The sequence below is a fragment of the Eucyclogobius newberryi genome, unplaced genomic scaffold, assembly GCF_026437365.1.
Source record: "Eucyclogobius newberryi isolate DKJ021-1_F unplaced genomic scaffold, fEucNew1.0.hap1 SCAF_18, whole genome shotgun sequence".
Classification (NCBI taxonomy): domain Eukaryota; kingdom Metazoa; phylum Chordata; class Actinopteri; order Gobiiformes; family Gobiidae; genus Eucyclogobius; species Eucyclogobius newberryi.
In genome coordinates, this window is record NW_027315812.1 from 25,590,024 (window position 1) to 25,613,390 (window position 23,367).

A 23,367-nucleotide genomic window follows, 5' to 3' on the forward strand; every position below is an offset into this window, starting at 1 on the left:
AGTACAAAACAAGCCAAAAAACATAGTAAAGAGATGGTGCTTTTCAACTATAATAATACCTACAATGGAATGATCAGGGAAGTAAACAGACAGCGTTAGTTTGGGGTTCTCTTCTTACCAGAGCAGTGATATCCCTGGAAAACTGCAGTCCACAGGTAAGAGAAAGATAAGCAGAGAAAAAGGCAGAAGCGATAAAAGAGAATTAGAATTAAAGACTTTAAATGACAAACAATCTATGACAGATTCAAATTGTAATGAATTAGTCATTTTAAAAGAAAAGTTGGTAACACTTTGTAATAGCTGCAATTAATTAGCCTTAATAAAAGAATGATTCAGGCTAAGTAACTACTTAGTTAAGGAGCGAGGTGTTAGAGAATTAAGTAGCAACTAAGCCTAACTATTCATTAGAAATAAAATTATTTGTTCATGGTGTATGTATCATAGTTACAATAATAATGTAGTTATTATAATGTGTTACAGAAGAATTATAAAAGAAAGGGTTAAAATGCATGTTTGAGGTCATCCTCAAACAACTGAAGCACATGGCTACTTCTCAAAAATAAAACCACATGGATGAATTTCTGCTGCTTTTTACGGTGAAATGCCACTATGGCATGGACAATCACTTCTGCAGTATTGAACAGGAAGTAAATGAACCCTTTCTATCACTAAACTGCTTTATGCCGGGTGTACGCTGTCTCCAAGGCAGGTGCAGCCGTAATAATAATAATAATATTAATACACAATACACAGTAAAACACACAATAATAATACAATTGTAAAGTGCTTTTCCTCTCAAAGCGCTACTATTGCAACTTCGGGTTGGTTTGTGTAGACGAGTGCTCTAACCACCTGGAGAGTTCTCACGTGAGTCAAATACAGAGCACACTGCACCGTAGTGTAATGGGCAGTGCCCGCTCAAAACACATGCCGAACTCACCATGCATTATAACTCACCATGCATTATGTGTGCACCCGGCATAAGTTCAATATTGCAATTTACAATGAACAAAATGTAAAATGATCTACTTCTGTTATAGTATACTCAATTCTTTACTTGGAAAAAGTACTTGAGGAAACAAAACAAAAAAACATTAATTTACTGACCCTTTGTGGCAAGAGTTAAACCGTTGTGCTTGTCAGAGATCACATCCTTGTAAATAAATAAATAAATAAAATCCTTGATCCAAATGTTGTCCCATATCCTCAAGAAGCAAAACGTCTCCTTCTTGCCCCATGACCAATGATTGTTGAAATTTCCAGAGAATCAGTCCCCCAGCACTCCCGTTACCATGGCCGTCATCCTGCCGTTACTTTTAATAATAGCTTCCTCCTCGACATACTCAGCATGTCACTCTCACCTGCTGGATGTACTGTGGCCCCTCCCCCGCGCGCTGGCTTTGGGAGCATTTCTGCAGCACTTGAAAGCACACGCTAGTGCTCGTCGCCTCCTGTGATTCTACGGGATGGTTGGTCCAGCCCTGCCTGACGCACTCTGCTCTGGCTCTGTCCCTGCCTTCTGTAAACACTGCTTTGACAGGAGTCAGCTGACAGTGGCCGCATTCCCTCAGCGCGCTGCCAGACCAATGTTGGTCAGTGCACAAAGTAAACACTGCTGTTATCAAACTTCATGCAAATGGTGCAGATCGAATACGTACTTTATGACGTACTGGTGGTGGGCTATGAGTGGATTCTATTTAGAAAATGTTGAATTAAAGGTGCAGTGTGTAGAATCTTACAGTAGGATTTAGGGCTGTCAAAAGTATTGAAAATCAGATATACAACAGACAAATAGTTTAGTGGTTGACTAGTCATGGATTATTTTCGCAATTAGTCGATGGTTCAAAACATTTAACCTACTGTGCATTGTGTGCTTAAAATACATTTTAACTGAATAAAATATTCCAAAATATTTTGACGGAAGGCTTCTAAAGAGAAAATATAAATTAAGTGTCAAAATACTAAATCTAGAGTCAAATTTGAAATAGATACATTTGATCAAATGTAATGTATTAATGTAACATTTCCTGAACAGTTTTAGAATGATCTTGAGCTTTATCAGATCTAATATAACTCCAAATGGAAAGAAAAAGTACTATTATCACAGTATATTGTCGAAAAAGTGTTAAAAAAGTGATATAGAACAGATATTGAAGTATCAAGCCTAATCTTTAGTATTAAAATCTAGGTTGAAATGTTTATATTGTGATAACACTAGTAGAATATTGACAAATGCTTTCCTAAAAACCTTTTTGGTTTGGATGAACCGTATCCAATTAATTGCTTTTACCATCTGACATCAACTGAGTTCAACATAATGAAAATGAACAAATGATTCCTTGCCAAATTTTAGTTTTCAAGATATATATATATTAATTTTAAAATGTATATCTTTATACATAAAAACAAATATGGTTCATGCCAGCAGGATTTTCTTTTTGGAATCAACTGAAAAAATAAACAACTCAGTCTTCTTTTATTTTTCAGTTTCACCCCAAAAGCCAGCAGAACATTTCTGAGGCTTTTGGTGTGCGGCAACAAAGCTAAACAAGTTATGTGTGGAATTTAGCGACACAGTGGAAACGGAGCTACATCTCTCCTCCAGAAATGTCTCCAAACAGTTGTGACCATCGTGTGGCTCCCAGGGTGAATCCGCCTGGAGCTGGTTTACAGCCTGGAGGGTCCGGAGGCCTGAGTGTGGCGTGGGCTTTAGAGCATCCCTGAACTCCTCTAGGCAGTAGATTCTATTGGATCTGTTAAAGAGGCTGAGTCATCTGAGGTGAGGTCAAGCCAGGACACTTTTCTATTCCAATAAAATGGGTTTAGCAACTGCTGCTAAACTGACAGTGCAGTGGTAAGTAAAGGAGAGTTAAGGGAAAGGTCAGCCACTGTAAAGTCATAGTCTGCTTGTTCATTAATAGAAGTGCATTGTAAACGGGGAGAGGATGAGTGTAGCAAGGTTTTGAAGACCAACCAATTAATTGAGTGTCTGCGTGACGTATTTCACGTATTTTTTATTATTATATTTTCCATGATTTTCCATTTAGCCAGTTTCAACTCCTTAACACTTCAACCGATTTCAACAAGTTATACCTCATTATGATCGCTTTCACAGTAGTACGTGTGCTATTACTTTTGACAATTTGAAATACTTGTACTTTTTACAGAATTTGCAAGAATTTGCAAAAGTATTAGTACTCCATTTAGCCAGTTTCAACTCCTTAACGCTTCAACCGATTTCAACATGTTATACCTCATTACAATCGCTTTCGCAGTAGTACGTGTGCTATTACTTTTGACATTTGAACAACTTTGAATTTTTAAAAGTATCAGTTTTCCCCATTTAAATGAATTTGGGCATTATGAGTGTCTGCGGAATTCTTTAGACTTTATTCTTTAGACTTAGAATTTTGGGACGGAGCCAGCCGAGCGAGAGAGAGAGAGAGAGAGAGAGAGAGAGAGAGAGAGAGAGAGAGGGGGGGGGGGGCTTCAGCCATTGCAGATTTTCTAGTTGGAACTTTTATTGTAGTTGAGATTATTTTAAGGATGAGCGATGACTCATTTAGGGCCAACAATATCTGCTATTTAAAAAAAGGCTAGCTATTCGATTACATTTTTTGGGGTCTCGATTAGATTAAAAAACAATTCCTAAATTATTTCAAATTAAATTAAATTTTGATTCATGCTTTATATTATTATTATTATTATTATCAGCCTGATTACTGACCTAATTGCAGTGATTCATTTTAAGCAAGCCTATTTGTCAAAGTCAATTATCAACATTTTCTAATTAATTTATGACATATTTACAATGAATGGGAGGTGGAGAGATTGCATCCAGTGATATATGGAGTTTTAAGGAAGTTGGAGCATAACACATGCTATAAAAGCCTTGAATACTACACATGGACCTTCACCAATTTACTGACTGTGCACAGGCATTGTCAGGGGCATTTCAGAAAAGGTCATCGAAGACCCCTGAATGCAGCGTAAATACTCATGCAATTTAAAACTGATTTTGGACATTTTGGCCCAAAAAACTTAAAAGGAAACGACACTGTTCAAAAGGAAACATAAAGGGTGCTACTAATTATCTTGAGTGGCCTACTCCTGGTCACGAATAGTGCTTGATTCAAGAAGTAACATTCTTCCCAGCAGTTAGTTACAGATACTTACAGGAGCAAGGACAGAGTTTTTGCCAGGGACACCATAGAATTTCACCTCCATCTGGTATAAAAATCTATAAAACCTGTCTTTCCAACTAAGAAGGTGACAGAGGATTCTCTACATACCAGCTGCAGAATGTCCTCGTCCTTTGGCATCACACACAGTTCCAGTGAGGCATCGCTGATGAGTCAGGAGTGGGAGAGGAGACGGGAGATACAGAGAAATATCATAAAATCTGTTTAGAATCAGGGGTTGAACATGTCCTTCAGAAATCAAGTCTTTTAATGAGAACAAGTGTCAAGGTGAAGTATGCTGGAATGTTTTTAGCATTTAATTTCTTTTTTTAAATAAATGAGGCATCCGAGTATGGGTTTTGGATCTTGTACCTGTTTTGGATCAAAGCGATGACTTGTGAGTAGGTCTTTCCAATGATGCTTTCTCCATTCACCTTCACTATGCGATCCCCTGGGGAAAAAGGATGTTGATCTTGAAATGGTTATTTCAATTACACATTGAGATTTCTCAACAAATTATAAACCAAATAAGGTCTGGCAGACTGAAGGCTTCCAGATTGAGAATTTTTTTAAATTAAAGTGTATTATTGGTTATTTTCGTTTGTGTCTTTGCTACAAGAATGTCTTTTCATATGTTTATGTTTATGAATATTTGGGAGAAGATTGAAACTATGCATTTCTGGACATATTTGTAGAGTTTTAATTAAAGGGTTAGCAGGTTTTCAACATAACATTGGTGTTTAGAGTGTATTTGAATGCTTTTTGGAGTAAAGAAGCGACGGTGTGTTTCGGGTAGAAAGGAGATAATAGTGGGAAAGGCAGCTCGGCGCTTCCCTGGAGAGGAGATGGGACAGATAAAAGCCGACAGTTCTGAAGGGCTGTCCAGACCACTTAACATTTCCTCAGACACAGTGTGTGACTCCGGTCCTAACGCTGACATGAAGGTGCACTCACTCTCGATCGCGGTTTCCCAGGCGATAAGGATGTAAACGGCCTATTTACACCTCATGTATACCTCTCCTGCTAAGATTAAGGTAATATGACATGAAGTAAAGTCATTTAAAGTATGATGCATTTTAATGAGGAAAAAATGCACACATAAACTGGACTACACTGCATTTTTATTTATCTATTTGATGTGTTCTTAATATTCTTACTTTTTGATCTAGTATTATATTGCAATTTTAGTTATGAATTCAAAACTATTGTGAAGTTTTATCATAGTTTTTAATTGTATATTTATCACAGTTAAAGACACATATTATGCATCGTTTGTATTGTTATTGGACATTAAACCTGCTTTGGAGTACCTCTGATTCTGATTCTGATCTCATGTTTTAGAACTTAGAATAATGCATACATTAAAAAGCACACGTTCCTTTCTATTAGTCAGGCACAGGATTTTAGGGTTTGGAGCTAACTCTCTATCTACTGGCAGCAGAGGGAATGACCATGGGGAAATAAACAAAAGCTATGTTGCCCCTGACATGCTAATACAACACACAGTTATTATGAATGTGATTTATGTTGAGAGTAATTTTAAGCCAGTAAATGTGCACACAACAATACACTACACCACACAATAACCTTAACTTTGGCATGTGAAATGAGAAATCCCTCCTTGCTTGATAGATGAAGTTAGAAATTAGCTAAGGTCACAATAACAGTTTGCATAATACAGTGTGTTCAGCCTCCCACGAAGCAGCCCATCTGTTATTCGCTAACTCATAAGTGTTTGGCCCGGCAGGTTACAGCGGGGAAGAAGTGGAATCAGCTGCAGATGTGAAGCGGCGCGGGCATCAGACCTGTGCAGAGTCCGGCTCCGTGGGCAGGGCCTCCCTCCTTCACTTGCTTGACAAAGATCGTGTCCATTGGCTCCAGACGGTTCCGCTGTCTCCCTGGCAACAAGAAGGAGCACACTTGGTCACACAGAGAGGAAGAGAACAGAACTAGGGCGATTTAGTCAAAAATAGAATAATAATAATAATAATAACAACACCCCTTTCTTGTAGGTGGTAAGTCTATTTCAGCATTTTGTTTATTCACCTTTATGGGATAAAACTATAAAAAATGTGGTGGGTTACTTAAAGGGCAACACCAGGTGCTGTGCGGGACTTTGGACCCTATGTAGCTTTTCCTGCCACTTGTCTCCTGCTTGCATTTATTCAATTGCAGGGGTTTGATAGAATTATTCTGCATGGCCAGGTTGCCAGCTCCTACCTCTATAACCACTCATCCAAAAAGTCAATAAAATAAAATACATTAGAATTGTAATGATAAGAAATGAGGGTAAACAGCAATCTTAAACTTTGAAACAATGTTTTAATCGTCTTCTAAATGTATGAAACAAACAACCCCCAGGCCCAGCCCCTAACAGACAGTAGTGCTGCTTATGTGACACCTTCTCTGATCACATGTGTCTGAGTGACACAGGACAGGACAGAGGTCACACTGTGCTGACCAGCCTCTCCTTGGTCTCCATGGTTTCTAGTTTCATATCGAGAATAACCACTACCACACAATGACAATCAGGTTGTTTAGTACATTTGTTTACAAAGACCATTAGAAAAAACACTAGAATTCTTCATGGGACAAATAAAGGTTCTCATATTAATATCAAGAGAATCACCCTTTTCAATATTCCGTGATACAACTTTAATAAAGCATATGAAGGAGGTTTAGAGCTTGGCTGGTTTTCCCTGAGAACATAAGCCACAATCTGATATGGCCTGCAGTCAGCAGTGAGAGCTGAGGGCGTAGAGAGGAAGAGGAACATCCAGAGATCATACTCGTCTCCTCAGGGAGCTCTGTGCAGCGCTGGTCCTGTTCTTGAGAGCGCAGCTTCAGTAACACCTGCACATTACTGTAGCACTGCCTCAGACTCAGTGATAGTGTGTGGCCTGAACACTAAAAGTAACACGGAAACTTGCACTGATAATTCATTTCTTTACAAGATAGAAAACATTCCTATAATGTAATGTGTTACAGCAACAGCTGGCTGCACACTAGAGCATTTTAAATCCAAAGACATCGTATTCTGCAACTATGATTTCTATCACATCCACCTGAAGGACAGCAACACCACACAATGACCATTTGTAGGAAATGAAAGGACTTGTGATTGATCGAGTGTCATGTGATCGAACAGGGTTTAATGTAAACAAATACACTGCTCAGCTGTTCTTTGAATATAAACTTATTCAGAGCAAAAATGAAACAATAAGAAACATGAGTGAATAAAACCTTCTTGTAAAGGTCACAGGAGCCGTGTGTTCTCTGGAAGTAACGCATACTTACTGTCATTGTAGCAGGGATGACAAATGAACAACATTTGCAGACTCGAGCCACGCCTCAAATCAGGCTTAAAATTAGGCTAAAATTCCTCTAGGGTGGTTCTGCTGTTAGGGACTCAAAGCACTTTACAACAATGAACCATACACTTCACGCATCATCAGTGTACACAGACATGAAGGCAGTTTTACCAAAGGACACACAATAATAATACTGTACAGTGGATGTAGCAGAACCCAGTGATACGACACTCAAATGCTTCATTTGAGTGTCACATTTTGGAGATTTTCTGTTTTGACTTTTTGACTTCTAAACTCAACAAAGTGTTATTAATGCTTCTCATCTGGCTGGACGCTCTGCTATAGTAGATGACTCTCTATCCTGACTGTTTCTGATTTCATAGTCTCTATCTGCAAATGGATGCACGTTAGTCCTGGACCATCTACAGCCTGTCTGTCCATGGGAGTGGGAGCTCTCCTTCACTGTGGGCGCTCTCCTTCACTGTGGGAGCTCTCCTTCACTGTGGGCGCTCTCCTTCACTGTGGGAGCTCTCCTTCACTGTGGGCGCTCTCCTTCACTGTGGGCGCTCTCCTTCACTGTGGGCGCTCTCCTTCACTGTGGGAGCTCTCCTTCACTGTGGGAGCTCTCCTTCACTGTGGGAGCTCTCCTTCACTGTGGGAGCTCTCCTTCACTGTGGGAGCTCTCCTTCACTGTGGGCGCTCTCCTTCACTGTGGGCGCTCTCCTTCACTGTGGGCGCTCTCCTTCACTGTGGGAGCTCTCCTTCACTGTGGGAGCTCTCCTTCACTGTGGGAGCTCTCCTTCACTGTGGGAGCTCTCCTTCACTGTGGGAGCTCTCCTTCACTGTGGGAGCTCTCCTTCACTGTGGGAGCTCTCCTTCACTGTGGGAGCTCTCCTTCACTGTGGGCGCTCTCCTTCACTGTGGGAGCTCTCCTTCACTGTGGGCGCTCTCCTTCACTGTGGGAGCTCTCCTTCACTGTGGGAGCTCTCCTTCACTGTGGGAGCTCTCCTTCACTGTGGGAGCTCTCCTTCACTGTGGGAGCTCTCCTTCACTGTGGGAGCTCTCCTTCACTGTGGGAGCTCTCCTTCACTGTGGGAGCTCTCCTTCACTGTGGGAGCTCTCCTTCACTGTGGGCGCTCTCCTTCACTGTGGGAGCTCTCCTTCACTGTGGGCGCTCTCCTTCACTGTGGGAGCTCTCCTTCACTGTGGGCGCTCTCCTTCACTGTGGGAGCTCTCCTTCACTGTGGGCGCTCTCCTTCACTGTGGGAGCTCTCCTTCACTGTGGGAGCTCTCCTTCACTGTGGGAGCTCTCCTTCACTGTGGGAGCTCTCCTTCACTGTGGGAGCTCTCCTTCACTGTGGGAGCTCTCCTTCACTGTGGGCGCTCTCCTTCACTGTGGGAGCTCTCCTTCACTGTGGGAGCTCTCCTTCACTGTGGGAGCTCTCCTTCACTGTGGGAGCTCTCCTTCACTGTGGGAGCTCTCCTTCACTGTGGGAGCTCTCCTTCACTGTGGGAGCTCTCCTTCACTGTGGGAGCTCTCCTTCACTGTGGGAGCTCTCCTTCACTGTGGGAGCTCTCCTTCACTGTGGGAGCTCTCCTTCACTGTGGGAGCTCTCCTTCACTGTGGGAGCTCTCCTTCACTGTGGGAGCTCTCCTTCACTGTGGGAGCTCTCCTTCACTGTGGGCGCTCTCCTTCACTGTGGGAGCTCTCCTTCACTGTGGGCGCTCTCCTTCACTGTGGGAGCTCTCCTTCACTGTGGGAGCTCTCCTTCACTGTGGGAGCTCTCCTTCACTGTGGGAGCTCTCCTTCACTGTGGGCGCTCTCCTTCACTGTGGGCGCTCTCCTTCACTGTGGGAGCTCTCCTTCACTGTGGGAGCTCTCCTTCACTGTGGGCGCTCTCCTTCACTGTGGGCGCTCTCCTTCACTGTGGGCGCTCTCCTTCACTGTGGGAGCTCTCCTTCACTGTGGGCGCTCTCCTTCACTGTGGGCGCTCTCCTTCACTGTGGGAGCTCTCCTTCACTGTGGGAGCTCTCCTTCACTGTGGGAGCTCTCCTTCACTGTGGGAGCTCTCCTTCACTGTGGGCGCTCTCCTTCACTGTGGGAGCTCTCCTTCACTGTGGGCGCTCTCCTTCACTGTGGGAGCTCTCCTTCACTGTGGGCGCTCTCCTTCACTGTGGGAGCTCTCCTTCACTGTGGGCGCTCTCCTTCACTGTGGGAGCTCTCCTTCACTGTGGGAGCTCTCCTTCACTGTGGGCGCTCTCCTTCACTGTGGGAGCTCTCCTTCACTGTGGGAGCTCTCCTTCACTGTGGGCGCTCTCCTTCACTGTGGGAGCTCTCCTTCACTGTGGGAGCTCTCCTTCACTGTGGGAGCTCTCCTTCACTGTGGGAGCTCTCCTTCACTGTGGGAGCTCTCCTTCACTGTGGGAGCTCTCCTTCACTGTGGGCGCTCTCCTTCACTGTGGGAGCTCTCCTTCACTGTGGGCGCTCTCCTTCACTGTGGGAGCTCTCCTTCACTGTGGGAGCTCTCCTTCACTGTGGGAGCTCTCCTTCACTGTGGGAGCTCTCCTTCACTGTGGGAGCTCTCCTTCACTGTGGGAGCTCTCCTTCACTGTGGGAGCTCTCCTTCACTGTGGGAGCTCTCCTTCACTGTGGGAGCTCTCCTTCACTGTGGGAGCTCTCCTTCACTGTGGGAGCTCTCCTTCACTGTGGGAGCTCTCCTTCACTGTGGGAGCTCTCCTTCACTGTGGGCGCTCTCCTTCACTGTGGGCGCTCTCCTTCACTGTGGGAGCTCTCCTTCACTGTGGGAGCTCTCCTTCACTGTGGGCGCTCTCCTTCACTGTGGGCGCTCTCCTTCACTGTGGGCGCTCTCCTTCACTGTGGGAGCTCTCCTTCACTGTGGGCGCTCTCCTTCACTGTGGGCGCTCTCCTTCACTGTGGGAGCTCTCCTTCACTGTGGGAGCTCTCCTTCACTGTGGGAGCTCTCCTTCACTGTGGGAGCTCTCCTTCACTGTGGGCGCTCTCCTTCACTGTGGGAGCTCTCCTTCACTGTGGGCGCTCTCCTTCACTGTGGGAGCTCTCCTTCACTGTGGGCGCTCTCCTTCACTGTGGGAGCTCTCCTTCACTGTGGGCGCTCTCCTTCACTGTGGGAGCTCTCCTTCACTGTGGGAGCTCTCCTTCACTGTGGGCGCTCTCCTTCACTGTGGGAGCTCTCCTTCACTGTGGGAGCTCTCCTTCACTGTGGGCGCTCTCCTTCACTGTGGGAGCTCTCCTTCACTGTGGGAGCTCTCCTTCACTGTGGGAGCTCTCCTTCACTGTGGGAGCTCTCCTTCACTGTGGGAGCTCTCCTTCACTGTGGGAGCTCTCCTTCACTGTGGGCGCTCTCCTTCACTGTGGGAGCTCTCCTTCACTGTGGGCGCTCTCCTTCACTGTGGGAGCTCTCCTTCACTGTGGGAGCTCTCCTTCACTGTGGGAGCTCTCCTTCACTGTGGGAGCTCTCCTTCACTGTGGGAGCTCTCCTTCACTGTGGGAGCTCTCCTTCACTGTGGGAGCTCTCCTTCACTGTGGGAGCTCTCCTTCACTGTGGGAGCTCTCCTTCACTGTGGGAGCTCTCCTTCACTGTGGGAGCTCTCCTTCACTGTGGGAGCTCTCCTTCACTGTGGGAGCTCTCCTTCACTGTGGGAGCTCTCCTTCACTGTGGGAGCTCTCCTTCACTGTGGGAGCTCTCCTTCACTGTGGGCGCTCTCCTTCACTGTGGGAGCTCTCCTTCACTGTGGGCGCTCTCCTTCACTGTGGGAGCTCTCCTTCACTGTGGGAGCTCTCCTTCACTGTGGGAGCTCTCCTTCACTGTGGGAGCTCTCCTTCACTGTGGGCGCTCTCCTTCACTGTGGGCGCTCTCCTTCACTGTGGGAGCTCTCCTTCACTGTGGGAGCTCTCCTTCACTGTGGGCGCTCTCCTTCACTGTGGGCGCTCTCCTTCACTGTGGGCGCTCTCCTTCACTGTGGGAGCTCTCCTTCACTGTGGGCGCTCTCCTTCACTGTGGGCGCTCTCCTTCACTGTGGGAGCTCTCCTTCACTGTGGGCGCTCTCCTTCACTGTGGGCGCTCTCCTTCACTGTGGGCGCTCTCCTTCACTGTGGGAGCTCTCCTTCACTGTGGGCGCTCTCCTTCACTGTGGGAGCTCTCCTTCACTGTGGGAGCTCTCCTTCACTGTGGGAGCTCTCCTTCACTGTGGGAGCTCTCCTTCACTGTGGGAGCTCTCCTTCACTGTGGGAGCTCTCCTTCACTGTGGGAGCTCTCCTTCACTGTGGGAGCTCTCCTTCACTGTGGGAGCTCTCCTTCACTGTGGGAGCTCTCCTTCACTGTGGGCGCTCTCCTTCACTGTGGGAGCTCTCCTTCACTGTGGGAGCTCTCCTTCACTGTGGGAGCTCTCCTTCACTGTGGGAGCTCTCCTTCACTGTGGGCGCTCTCCTTCACTGTGGGAGCTCTCCTTCACTGTGGGAGCTCTCCTTCACTGTGGGAGCTCTCCTTCACTGTGGGCGCTCTCCTTCACTGTGGGAGCTCTCCTTCACTGTGGGAGCTCTCCTTCACTGTGGGAGCTCTCCTTCACTGTGGGCGCTCTCCTTCACTGTGGGAGCTCTCCTTCACTGTGGGCGCTCTCCTTCACTGTGGGAGCTCTCCTTCACTGTGGGCGCTCTCCTTCACTGTGGGAGCTCTCCTTCACTGTGGGAGCTCTCCTTCACTGTGGGAGCTCTCCTTCACTGTGGGAGCTCTCCTTCACTGTGGGAGCTCTCCTTCACTGTGGGAGCTCTCCTTCACTGTGGGAGCTCTCCTTCACTGTGGGAGCTCTCCTTCACTGTGGGAGCTCTCCTTCACTGTGGGAGCTCTCCTTCACTGTGGGAGCTCTCCTTCACTGTGGGAGCTCTCCTTCACTGTGGGAGCTCTCCTTCACTGTGGGAGCTCTCCTTCACTGTGGGCGCTCTCCTTCACTGTGGGAGCTCTCCTTCACTGTGGGCGCTCTCCTTCACTGTGGGAGCTCTCCTGGAAACTGTGGGAGCTCTCCAGGAAACACATAGGTTACATGTAAGTCTGTTTGTAACCAGCAGAAGGCAGTGTAGCCTCTAAAATGAACATGACCACATCTCCTGGTACATTCAGTCAGATTGTGTATGTTTACAGGCACTAAAGCTAATACTTGTTACTGCATAGAGTAAGTACTGCATCACCAGATTCCCGATGCATCTCTGTGTGTCCCAACTCGGCTGTACAAATTGGATTGTGCGAGTTTCCCTGGGCCACATCTGGATGAGCAGGATTAAAATTGAAAAGCTACAGCTTTAGATGTTTTAATGCTCCCAACTGTCTCAGCAAAGCAAAAGTAGAGTAGATTAAGCAAACAGTAGCAGCGGCCTGCCAGTGCATGTGGTAAAAGTGACTATTTTTTTCCACTTAACACATCATTTATGTTTATGGACCTTACGGTAAATTAAATGGAATGGTTTACTGCTGGCAAGCTTGAATGGTTTTCTTGTTGTAAAGTTTTGGGGGTATTCAGAACAAAATCAGGTATGATTCAGTAGGGAAGTGGTTCTCAAACTGGGTATGTGTACGCGCTTGCTTGAGGTAAGATTCATGCCAGGTTCATGCAGTTTTTTTTTGGAGTGTACAGTTAAGTCCTTGTTTAATGCTATTAAACAACCTGAATATGTTAAAAAGAAAAAAAAAAGATAAAACTCACTTAAAATTCCATCTAAACTCACTCAAATATTTCTCCTTTCTGCTCTTGTTCATATAAACTCTACAATGCCTATAAATAATTAGTTTGACCAATAAAAATGTTGGTCAACTGAGAAGACATTGTCCAATTGTAGAGAGAAAGAGTGAAGAGTCTATTTAAAAAAAAAAAAAATCATTTTAAACCGATAATTAAAGCTGGTATTTGACTTTACATTTTATTTTGTATATTTTCTCCCCCACAACTGTACTGTTAAAACAGCACTTTGCTATAAGTGAGTAGTGCAGTTGTGTTTTCTGAGGTGCCCTCTTTGTACTCAAGTGTTTTAAAATAAAGCTTTCTGCATGTACTTTAGGCGGCTGGTCAGAGAAATACAAAATATCAACCTCTGCAGGAGAATTCAATTAAATTTATTTTTGTAACGCCCAAAATCACAACAACGGTTGCCTCTGAGGGCCACAGTGAAAAATGAATTAAGGCCGATAGCTGATCAAATAAATAATAATAGAGTATTTTATCTAGAAGTAAAAGCCGTAAGCAGTGCTCTGGTTGCCTGCACGTCGGCACCCCGCCCCAGTTTCACTTTGTTGTCTGAAAAGCTATTCTAAAGCCATAAATGTGCCCAAATATTCAAGCAAACAAATAATTACAATGAGCCAACAGGGTTGTGGTAGTTAGGAACTAGTTAGATAGATTAAAATACATACTTCCCCCTTTTGCGGTTTGAAAATCAGGTACCTCAACATCTAATTATTCATCAGTAAGTACAGTGTTTGGTTGATAAACTCTGATTCTGCATTTCCTCTTCACATGTTTAATGTACACTTTTCTATGTGGCGTCCATGTTGTGGCTTGGCTGTCGTTGGCGTGGGTCCAGCAGTGCACAGCTGGATGTGTGTGTGTGTGTGTGTGTGTGTGTGTGTGTGTGTGTGTGCGTGTGCGTGTGTGGCCCGCTCACTCAGCTCCTGTTGTTTTGTTGTGATTGTGTGACTCTACAGAGGGCTGGGCCTGCTGCCAGAGTACTGCATTAACTCTGTAGTAATACCACTCAATCCTGCCTGGCTCCCACACTCACTACCACACATGTACAAGTTTACACAAACAAGACACATGTTTTCATATGACTTTTGCATTTTGGAATCAGAAAGAGCTCTTAAAATGTAATTCAAGTATTTCTTCCAGGAAAAAAAAACACGATTAGTTGGTTCACATTGAATGCTTAATAAAGACATGATGTATGTGTCAGGAATTTGAGTGGGTTGAAAGGAGCACCAGAGTTTCAAACCATGAAAGAAGAAAGGACAAATCTGTCTAACTAGTTCTTAGTTCTCACAAACCGCATTACTAATATCCACATGCGTGACTTTTTTGTCGACTAGCACAAAGTGATCAGAGGAAACCACCGGACAGCCAATCAGCTCTCATCGTGAAGCTTCATTTAAGGACTCGCATGGCTCTTTGGTACAAGTTTGAGATCTATCAGGCTGAGAAATAGATTTTCAAAGTTAGGGGCCTAGGGGGCCCCCAAGCAATTTCAGGGGCCCACAAGCGCGCGCGGGAGAGATCATGATCTTTCAATACCGTTTAATTCAATATAATAATGTAATAAACTACTGACATATATACATTGTACCTGTAAATAAGAGTGTTCCATTTTGTTTTAATTCGGTTTACTTACCTGCTAGTAGTATTACCTAGTCTTGTACTAGCTATTTTTACTTTATTGTATTTTATTTTATTCTATTATCATTATTTTATTATCTTATTTTTATCTTTATCTTTTTATTTATCTATTTTATTTTATTTCCCCCCCTCCATTCCCTATTAAGATAGGAGAGGAGTTTTTGTTAATAAGAGTTTTTTGTTTTTGTTCATAAGAGTTCTTAAGAGTGTGTTTTGAAACTTCCTATTAATCTGTCCTTTCCTCCTGTTCTACTGCGTTGTAACAACGAAATTTCCGCTTACACTGCCCCGAAAATTAGACCGGGCATTTCCGAGGACACGTGAACGCAACATGAACGCAGCGGCCAATCAGATGCCCGCTTTCATCGATATTACGTCACGGAGACCGCTCGGCCAATGAGAAGCGTGTCTGTCAAAACGAAACTTAAGCGATGAAAATGCCCCGAATATGGCCAAATTACTAGTTAAATCTTGATTTTTTTCGAAGAGGGGCACGGCGGGCCCCTCCTATTTCAAACCGCGGGCCCGCCGGAGATTTAACTGCTTGCGGGCCCCGGGCCCCCGTCTATTTCGCAGCCTGTCTATAGTTGGGTCATTCGGGTTTAAGCTTTAAGCCACATTATGTGAGTGTACGAAAACTAGAGGTTGTGCCGCTTGGTGGTTGAGTGGACAGCACATATGCCAGGCTCTATGAACAGCCAGCCGCAGGGTCGTAAACTTGAAAAGTTAGTCCCAAATCTTTATAATCCCATTACAATGAACCCACTAATAAAAATGTTGATCGACTAAGACACATTGTCCAATTTAATTGACTAAGCAACTTCAAACCTACAGCTTTACTCTCCACAGATCTGAACTGTAACTTGACCTATCATTGTGGAGATACATTTTATAATAGAAAATCATCCAAAGAGACAAGAAAGTGGCAGAAACGTCAGTGCACCTTAAAAAGAAGAGTCCCAAAAAACTACAGTTGAAACAGAACGGTTTGGACATTAGGGTAAATTGCAGCCCACAAAACACAGCAGAGAAACCCATAGTGGAAACAAATACAGTAACTCTGCCTTTTTCCTCTTCCATTCCCATGAATCCTCGAGCGTACAGTCCACACTGACGCGTCCAAACACAACTTGACTTTGAAAGTTTAAACTCTTCTCCAGCACCTGCACCGCCGACACACGACCTCTGTGAACAGGCTGACATCTTTGTACACCTGGCCAAAACTGAAGCCCGTCCTACGCTCGCATGCAGTGGACATATCACCGCAGAAACATTAGAACATACAGAGAGTGATGGTCTGTCAATACGCACTGTCAACGCTGAGTGAAGAAATCAGGAAGGATGTGAGGATTGGTCAGTTTTAAGGCAAGGCAAGTTAATTTGTAGAGCACACAAGGCAATTCAAAGTGCTTCACATTGCAGGAAAAATGCATTAAATAAAGAATGCATTAAACTATTATGATTGTAGATGTCACAGTATTGGTATTTAATTGGAGATTATGATATAGACACTTTATTTTTCTTTCTTACAGATACATTGCAATCAACAGCATAGAGGCCATCTTTTAACATCAGGAAATACTTGTAAACTCATTTGTTCCATTTGCTTAACAGTCTTGTAACTGTTTCAAGGCTTTCAAAATTCAGAACAAATATCTTAACACAAACTTTCAAAATAAGGTACAAAAAAAGGTCAGAGTTTTTAGTGAACGCTAAATCTAATCTAAATCCGCCTTTAACAAAAGATGATACTGTCTAGGACATTCTTCTGCCAGAAAGTTGTGATTCAGTGTTGTGTTTCTTTTTATGAGCCAAGTTATCTCCGGAGGGAGTTCAAGTTCATGTGAGGGAACAAGTGACCCACATCTGGACAGGGGCGGCTGGAATGTACATTTAAATGGCGAGTGTCAAAATGTGTCTGACCTTAACTCAAGTGTAACAATTGTAAGTCTTTGTTCCTGCTTTATTAAGGCTAATTAAGTTGTAATTAGTATAAACTGAGGTAAAGTTATCATATCGATAAACCCAAATGATATGTCGTAATTGAAATGAAAGTGCAATTTCTGAATTAAAATAATCAAGTGAAAAGTATTGCTATTGTAGAGTAATTGTTTATATGCTACAAACTGATCATTTAGTAACAAAAGATTTTCACGCTTAACCAAGCAAGCGGAGCAACACTTTAGAACTCAACCTTTTACAGCCTTATTAAAGCATGAAAAAATGCTTCATTTAATACGAACAAATAGTGTATTAAGAATGATTCCAGCTCAGTAACTACTTCATTCCCTAAGCCTAATTCCTAACTCCTTGATTAACTAAGCCTGAATCTTTCTTTTTCTATTTGTTCATGCTTAATTAAGGTAATTAAGGTGTAGTTATTATAAAGAGGTTTTATCAAATCTAAAACCAATAAGGATCATGGTCAATGTTTGGCAAAATACACAGAATAATAATAAATCTAATCCAAACTTGTGAGTAAGAGGAACTTGGGCAGCTGGTCTGGACATAGTTTGATGGAGCAAGGTGGGGCATCAAAGAGCCCACTGGAGAATACAGGGGAATTCTGTTTGCTTGTGCTGCCTTCACTGTGCAAACTTTATGGAGAGAAAAAGCAGTCTGGAGCTGGAAGGGGAACTGAAGGCTTTGGGTGTATGTGTGTGCAGAAAGGAGTTTCAAGTTGAATGCAAAACAAATATTTGAACAGATGGAGAGACATTTCGGACATGTTCCTCCGGCTGCGCTCCGGTACCATCACTTCATAAGCAGAACGTAGAATGGCTTTTTCGGCGTTACCCTTCAACGCCGACATGTGAAGTTTAGTTGTACTAGACCCGAGCGTGACTCAAACTGGATGCCCTACTTGTAGCGTTCATAGTATTAGTCAAATAAGGAATTAATGAATGCTCTTTCACTTTCAAGAATAGATATTGATCAATGCCCTTTCTAAAATTTGATTACTGTGTGGGATTTTTTTAAGGTAAAATGTCTGTAATGTGAAAGGATTCAAACCTGCTCAACAAAGACAAATTAATGTACTTGCCAGCCCATCTAAAGATATAATACTTTGCTAGACTTGACTCTAGAAGGGGGTTGGCAAACTGTTTGGCTTAGTAGGCCATAGGCTGTAACTCAGAATGTGGCTAGAAAATGAATTTCGCTCCACCACATCAAGACTACTTTTCAAAAGTGGTTTTCCAATCTCAAAGATGTACTTGAGCTGGGGGAAAAAGTTCTCCGCATGATTTCTGCCAGTATTTGAGAAAATAGGTGTCGAAGTTGCCAGTTTACCCAAATATGTGACAAATTGGGGTGTACACCCATCTTCATACCTTCTTATTTTTTTCATTCTTTGATTGATTACTTCAGAAATTCAGATTCTCAGAGACATTACTACTTTCTTGGAGGATGTAAAGTGGTGAGACTCTGGGTGCTTCAGTTTAAGAGCAAACGTAAGTAAAAAAAAACAATTTTAACAATTTTGCATGTTATCGTTACGCACTTGAAAACTCTTACTCCACATTTAGTATTCAACTGATGCTTCAACAATTACAAATTCTCTATTCTTGATTCATACTACACTATAAAAACATAATCTAAAAGTAGTATTTTAACCCTTTCAACACCAGTTGCCCATTTGAAGAAAGAAAACATAGGCTATTGGTAAAGGTTTTATTCTATAGAACGGATATCATTTTCTGTAATGTATTTTCAATATGAACAAATAATTACAATCATAAAAGCAGTATTTACAGCGTGATAAACAGGTTAATTAACATGTGTATCTTTCGAGCTAGTATAAGGCAAACTTTCTGCAGAATAGGATATACAAACAAACAGAGGAATGATATAAGTATGATTGATGTCAAAATGTGTAAGTACAACACTGGTTTGATTTTTACCTTTTGAGGACAAATATATATCTTGGCAAATTGACAGTAAACAAAGATCAACCTCCTCGGATACATTTACCATGTTAGACAATGTCAATTTATCACTAGCACCTACACACCAAGCTAGTAAGTTATAAAGTTCAATTGGCACAATCTTTCTGGCAGAGGAAACATTTAGATCCTCTGATGTAGGAGGCAGATTTACATCCATCCTAGGGGCACTTTTGACCGCTTGTTTCATCCATCCTAGGGGCACTCTTGACCGCTTGTTTCAGTGATACACCTGCACTGTAAACTGTCCTTGAGAGCTCTCGCAGTGCTGCATCTTTACCACTTTCTGGCACCATTTCTCCATCACTACATGACATCTCAGAAACTGACATATCAGTTTCAGTTGAAAAATCCTGGTGGAGAAGTCCTGTCGTCTCCGTGGAAACCATTTCACTCAGGTTTCTTCTTGGTGGTTTGTGAATATTCAGCTGTGGTAAGTCTCGCTGTAATCTCTTCTTCAGAAGATCGGATCTGTAAAAATTAGAGTATTGATAGATTACTATTTTATTTGTGTTTTAGTTTTAGAATTATTATTTTATTTGTGTTTTAGTATCCTATGTTTGTTGTTTATTTTGTGTTGTGTTTTAACAGGGTAACCACTTTTCTCACTGGGTTTTCCCTGTATAAATAAATAAATGAATGAAAATATGTAGACTCCTGTAGCTAACTGGATTGGTTTGATCTTGAATGAAATTTCATGAATAAACATAGCTGTGATGTTTATCTGATCGTCTCTTGTTTTCTTTCATAAACAATAAGAATAATTTAATTACCGGTAACTTCCATGACCATGGTGTTTTTTGATGAATTTCTGGAACAGGGACAAGAGCATCTTCTGAGGATTTCCTGATTTTCAATCAGTCGTGTCCGGATGACACAGTGTCACAGAATGCTGTATATGCATCGCCATACTCCCAGACTTTAGGTAACCTGTATAAAGCAAGGAAATGCAGTGATTGGTCAGTGATTGAAATATACTAGCTCACTACAAACAGAAATTTGCTTTGATTCAAACGTCTTTAAAATTATCGTGTAGTCATTACAATAATTTTCAATTAAATTATGAATTTATCTAAATATATGGAAATATATATATTTTATTTGATTACCAAAATGTTACCTTTCATCACTTGTCTTCTTTGTCGGAAAGCTTGAGTATTCTTTGTAACACCTCTTGTGATAGAGGTGCCTTCAATGGCAACACAATCTTTACCTCTGGTACACATCAGGATGGATTCATCTGCTCTTTATTCAGCTGCTTTGACCAAACTTCCTAGTAAAGGAGAAGTAAAAGAATTTCAATCAAGGGTGAGCACAATCAGTAAACAATCGCAAAAGTTGTATTGCCCTTTTATTCAACTCACATCATCATACAGTCTTACGTACATTACATCTACACCTACATGTAATAAACTAGGCACATATTCCTATAGTGATCTGTTCTTTTCTTCTGTATCTACCTCTGGATCTTCCTGCGTTGCATCAATGAAATTTCCCCATGTGGGACAATAAAGGATTATCTTATGTGCAATTGCTGTTGGAATTCATGTGCAATTACTGTGAAATTCATGTGCAATCTATGTGCTGTCGTGACACATATTCATGTGCAATTACTGTCGTGATCACATGCAATGGTATTTATGTATTTATTTATTTGTCTATGGGAGTTTTTATTTATTTATAGGAGATCTTCTACTGAAAGTGTTTTTCGGACTTCCTATAAGTGATCTGTTCTTCTGTATCTGCCTCTGTATCTTCCTGCGTTGCACCAATGAAATTTCCCCACGTGGGACAATAGAGGAATATCTTATCTTATCTATGTATATTTTCGCCAACTTATTTCACTGTGATTAGTCCTATTTACCACGAGCAAGAGAAAACACACATGCAATAATCAATATATAATCTACTCACCAGCAGTTCAAGTTTCAGCTTGGACCAATTTATCTTTCTTTGTCTTGAGAGCCTCTTTGATACAGCGATCAACCTTCTGCAAATGATGCAAACTGCAGGAAGTACATCGCTTGACTTTTTAGATGATTTTGTCTTTACATCTGTGGTAGATCTCAGTCGTTTGGGAGAAGGTGGCAGAGTTGATGTGGTAGATTCAGCGTCATCCTCACCCTCTCCATGCTGCCCACAGACCGACTGTTTTGCCGCAAGCTTTTCAGCACTAGTAATTCGTTTCTTGTCAATGAAACGTCTATAGCATGTAGGGTGAAACGTCTATAGCATGTAGGGTGAAACGTCTATAGCATGTAGGGTGAAATGTCTATAGCATGTAGGGTGAAACGTCTATAGCATGTAGGGTGAAACGTCTATAGCATGTAGGGTGAAACGTCTATAGCATGTAGGGTGAAACGTCTATAGCATGTAGGGTGAAACGTCTATAGCATGTAGGGTGAAACGTCTATAGCATGTAGGGTGAAACGTAGGGTGAAACGTCTATAGCATGTAGGTTGAAACGTCTATAGCATGTAGGGTGAAACGTCTATAGCATGAAGGGTGAAACGTCTATAGCATGTAGGGTGAAACGTCTATAGCATGTAGGGTGAAACGTCTATAGCATGTAGGGTGAAACGTCTATAGCATGTAGGGTGAAATGTCTATAGCATGTAGGGTGAAACGTCTATAGCATGTAGGGTGAAACGTCTATAGCATGTAGGGTGAAACGTCTATAGCATGTAGGGTGAAAGCCTGGCTTGTTACTTTCCAGAAATGAGAAAGATTTCCGTCCGAAGAAGCCACAGAAGACGTAGGATAGTTTTGTTTGGCGAAGTCATCATTGTGACACAAACAGCTGCCGCTAACGCGCGGTCTATTCCGTCAATTTCTATTCACTTCCGAGCACAAGTCACCAGCTTCCTCCAGCGGACAACAGTCTGTGGCTGTGTTTGTTCTTTTTCTACCGATGAAATGTGTGTGATGCACGTGTAATCCATATTTTCATAGCGTTTTCTATCGGCTCGAGAGACAACATGCCGCTCCACGGGAGCAGCCATGTTTGATGTTGTTGTAGTAATCTCTCCCCTGATTGGCTGATTCAGAGGCGGAATGATTCAGGCGTAGGGATATTGCGCTATCAGGCTGAGAATATAGTTCCGCATTTAAGTTATCACCGTAAAAAAACTGGCGCGATGCGAGTGGAGAACTTTTGGTCATGAGCTAATGGTACAATGATAATTTTATATTTGAAGTATTTTTTTAGTCTTGTGACAGGTGTAGCGAACTTGAACGATACAGGCTACAGCCTATGGCCTATAGAGAGCAACTTCGGTTCATGCCTCTACACAAGTCACAGCAACACTTTCTCTCGTCATACATTCAATTGCCACATTGTAGTTTTCATATTATAGTTGTAGAGATGCTCTTTCATTCATAATGTCAAACACACAAACTCTCCCAATTTTGCTTCTTGCCTTGGATTAGTTTTAAATATACTGCATTCTGGTGCTTTTTGGTGCTATTTTGCTTCTGTATATTTTTTCAGCAGAAGGATGCATGCAGGCTTACTCCCCATAATGTATTAATCATAATTTATCAATAAAACTCTATTTTTATTTCATTTTAGTTTAAACTTCCCATCAAATGAAAAATAATCTTATTCTGAGGTGAACCCTGTTCTTTAGCTGCTTCTTCTCATGTCACTGAACTAGTCTTTAATGCTCTGTCACTCTGGCCTTTTCGTTCTAACACACACGCAAACCAGGGAAAGACCCCACGTGTTGCTACAGAAACAGATGTCTCTCATCTTCTCCAAGCTGCAGGAGCGGGAACACGGCAGTTATGACGCACCAATGAGCATAATTATGACATTATTTGATTAGTTTTGCTCCTAAATGATCAGTTTAGACATGTTTACTCCAAATAACTTCAGTGTGAGAGGTTTAAAGAAGGAGAAGTGTGTCTGATCAGACACAGAGTCTGAGGAGGAGAGACTGAGGAGGAGCTGCTGTAACTGCAGCAGCGACAGTGATGATGACACACAGACTAGAGGTTCAGAGCGGTGGGGTGCGGTCAGGGCAATTAAGGCAATCAATGATTGACCGATAAAATCTAAAATTACTGTGTATCACAACTGTATATTCATTGTTCTAAAATATATCTAAATAAGCCTGTTTTCCCTCACTTCTGCTGTTGAAGCTTGGCTGAATTCACAGTGTCCTTTAGTGGCTTCTACAGGCCGCTGGGCAGTACTGCACGGGAAGCATGATTCTTATTCTCCCACAGCGACTCAGAAGCCTGTTCATGCTCTCTAACATGAGCTTTTAGAACCAGAGCGGACAGCAGCTTCTTTTAGAGCTCTGCACATGCACTCTGAGGACCACACAGCCTCAAACACATGGATCTGTGCTCAAACCACCTGAATAAATCTGTGTGAGACTTGTGTGTTTGTAGGTTTTGCCCTGATTGAGCATGTGCAGGGAAATTTAAAAAATAATGACTTAAAAGTGATCTTTTAGAGACAAGTCATTGTTTGTAACTAAGGCTCTGTTCACGTTTCCAATGATTAAACGT

At 42.7% G+C, this 23,367-nt stretch overlaps 1 protein-coding gene and 1 long non-coding RNA gene across 5 annotated transcripts in view; both read right to left on the reverse strand.

Moving 5' to 3' along the window:
* arhgap21a (Rho GTPase activating protein 21a) overlaps positions 1-23,367 on the reverse strand; it is a 98,497-nt gene that overhangs the window by 21,482 nt on the left and 53,648 nt on the right. For 3 of the 4 annotated variants that reach the window (XM_072451175.1, XM_072451176.1, XM_072451173.1), the window contains exons 4-7: positions 5,987-6,079; positions 4,554-4,632; positions 4,293-4,347; positions 119-142 (exon numbers count right to left, since the gene is read on the reverse strand). In XM_072451175.1, the coding sequence (XP_072307276.1) occupies positions 119-142; positions 4,293-4,347; positions 4,554-4,632; positions 5,987-6,079 (251 nt within the window). The remainder of the gene's footprint in view (positions 1-118; positions 143-4,292; positions 4,348-4,553; positions 4,633-5,986; positions 6,080-23,367) is intronic. The other variant, XM_072451174.1, reaches the window with a different exon arrangement.
* On the reverse strand, positions 18,624-21,089 carry LOC140364809 (uncharacterized). Its single transcript, XR_011927735.1, has 4 exons — positions 20,764-21,089; positions 19,970-20,122; positions 19,623-19,779; positions 18,624-19,320 (listed from the first exon to the last, which is right to left on the reverse strand). It is a non-coding gene; the product is annotated as an uncharacterized lncRNA (long non-coding RNA).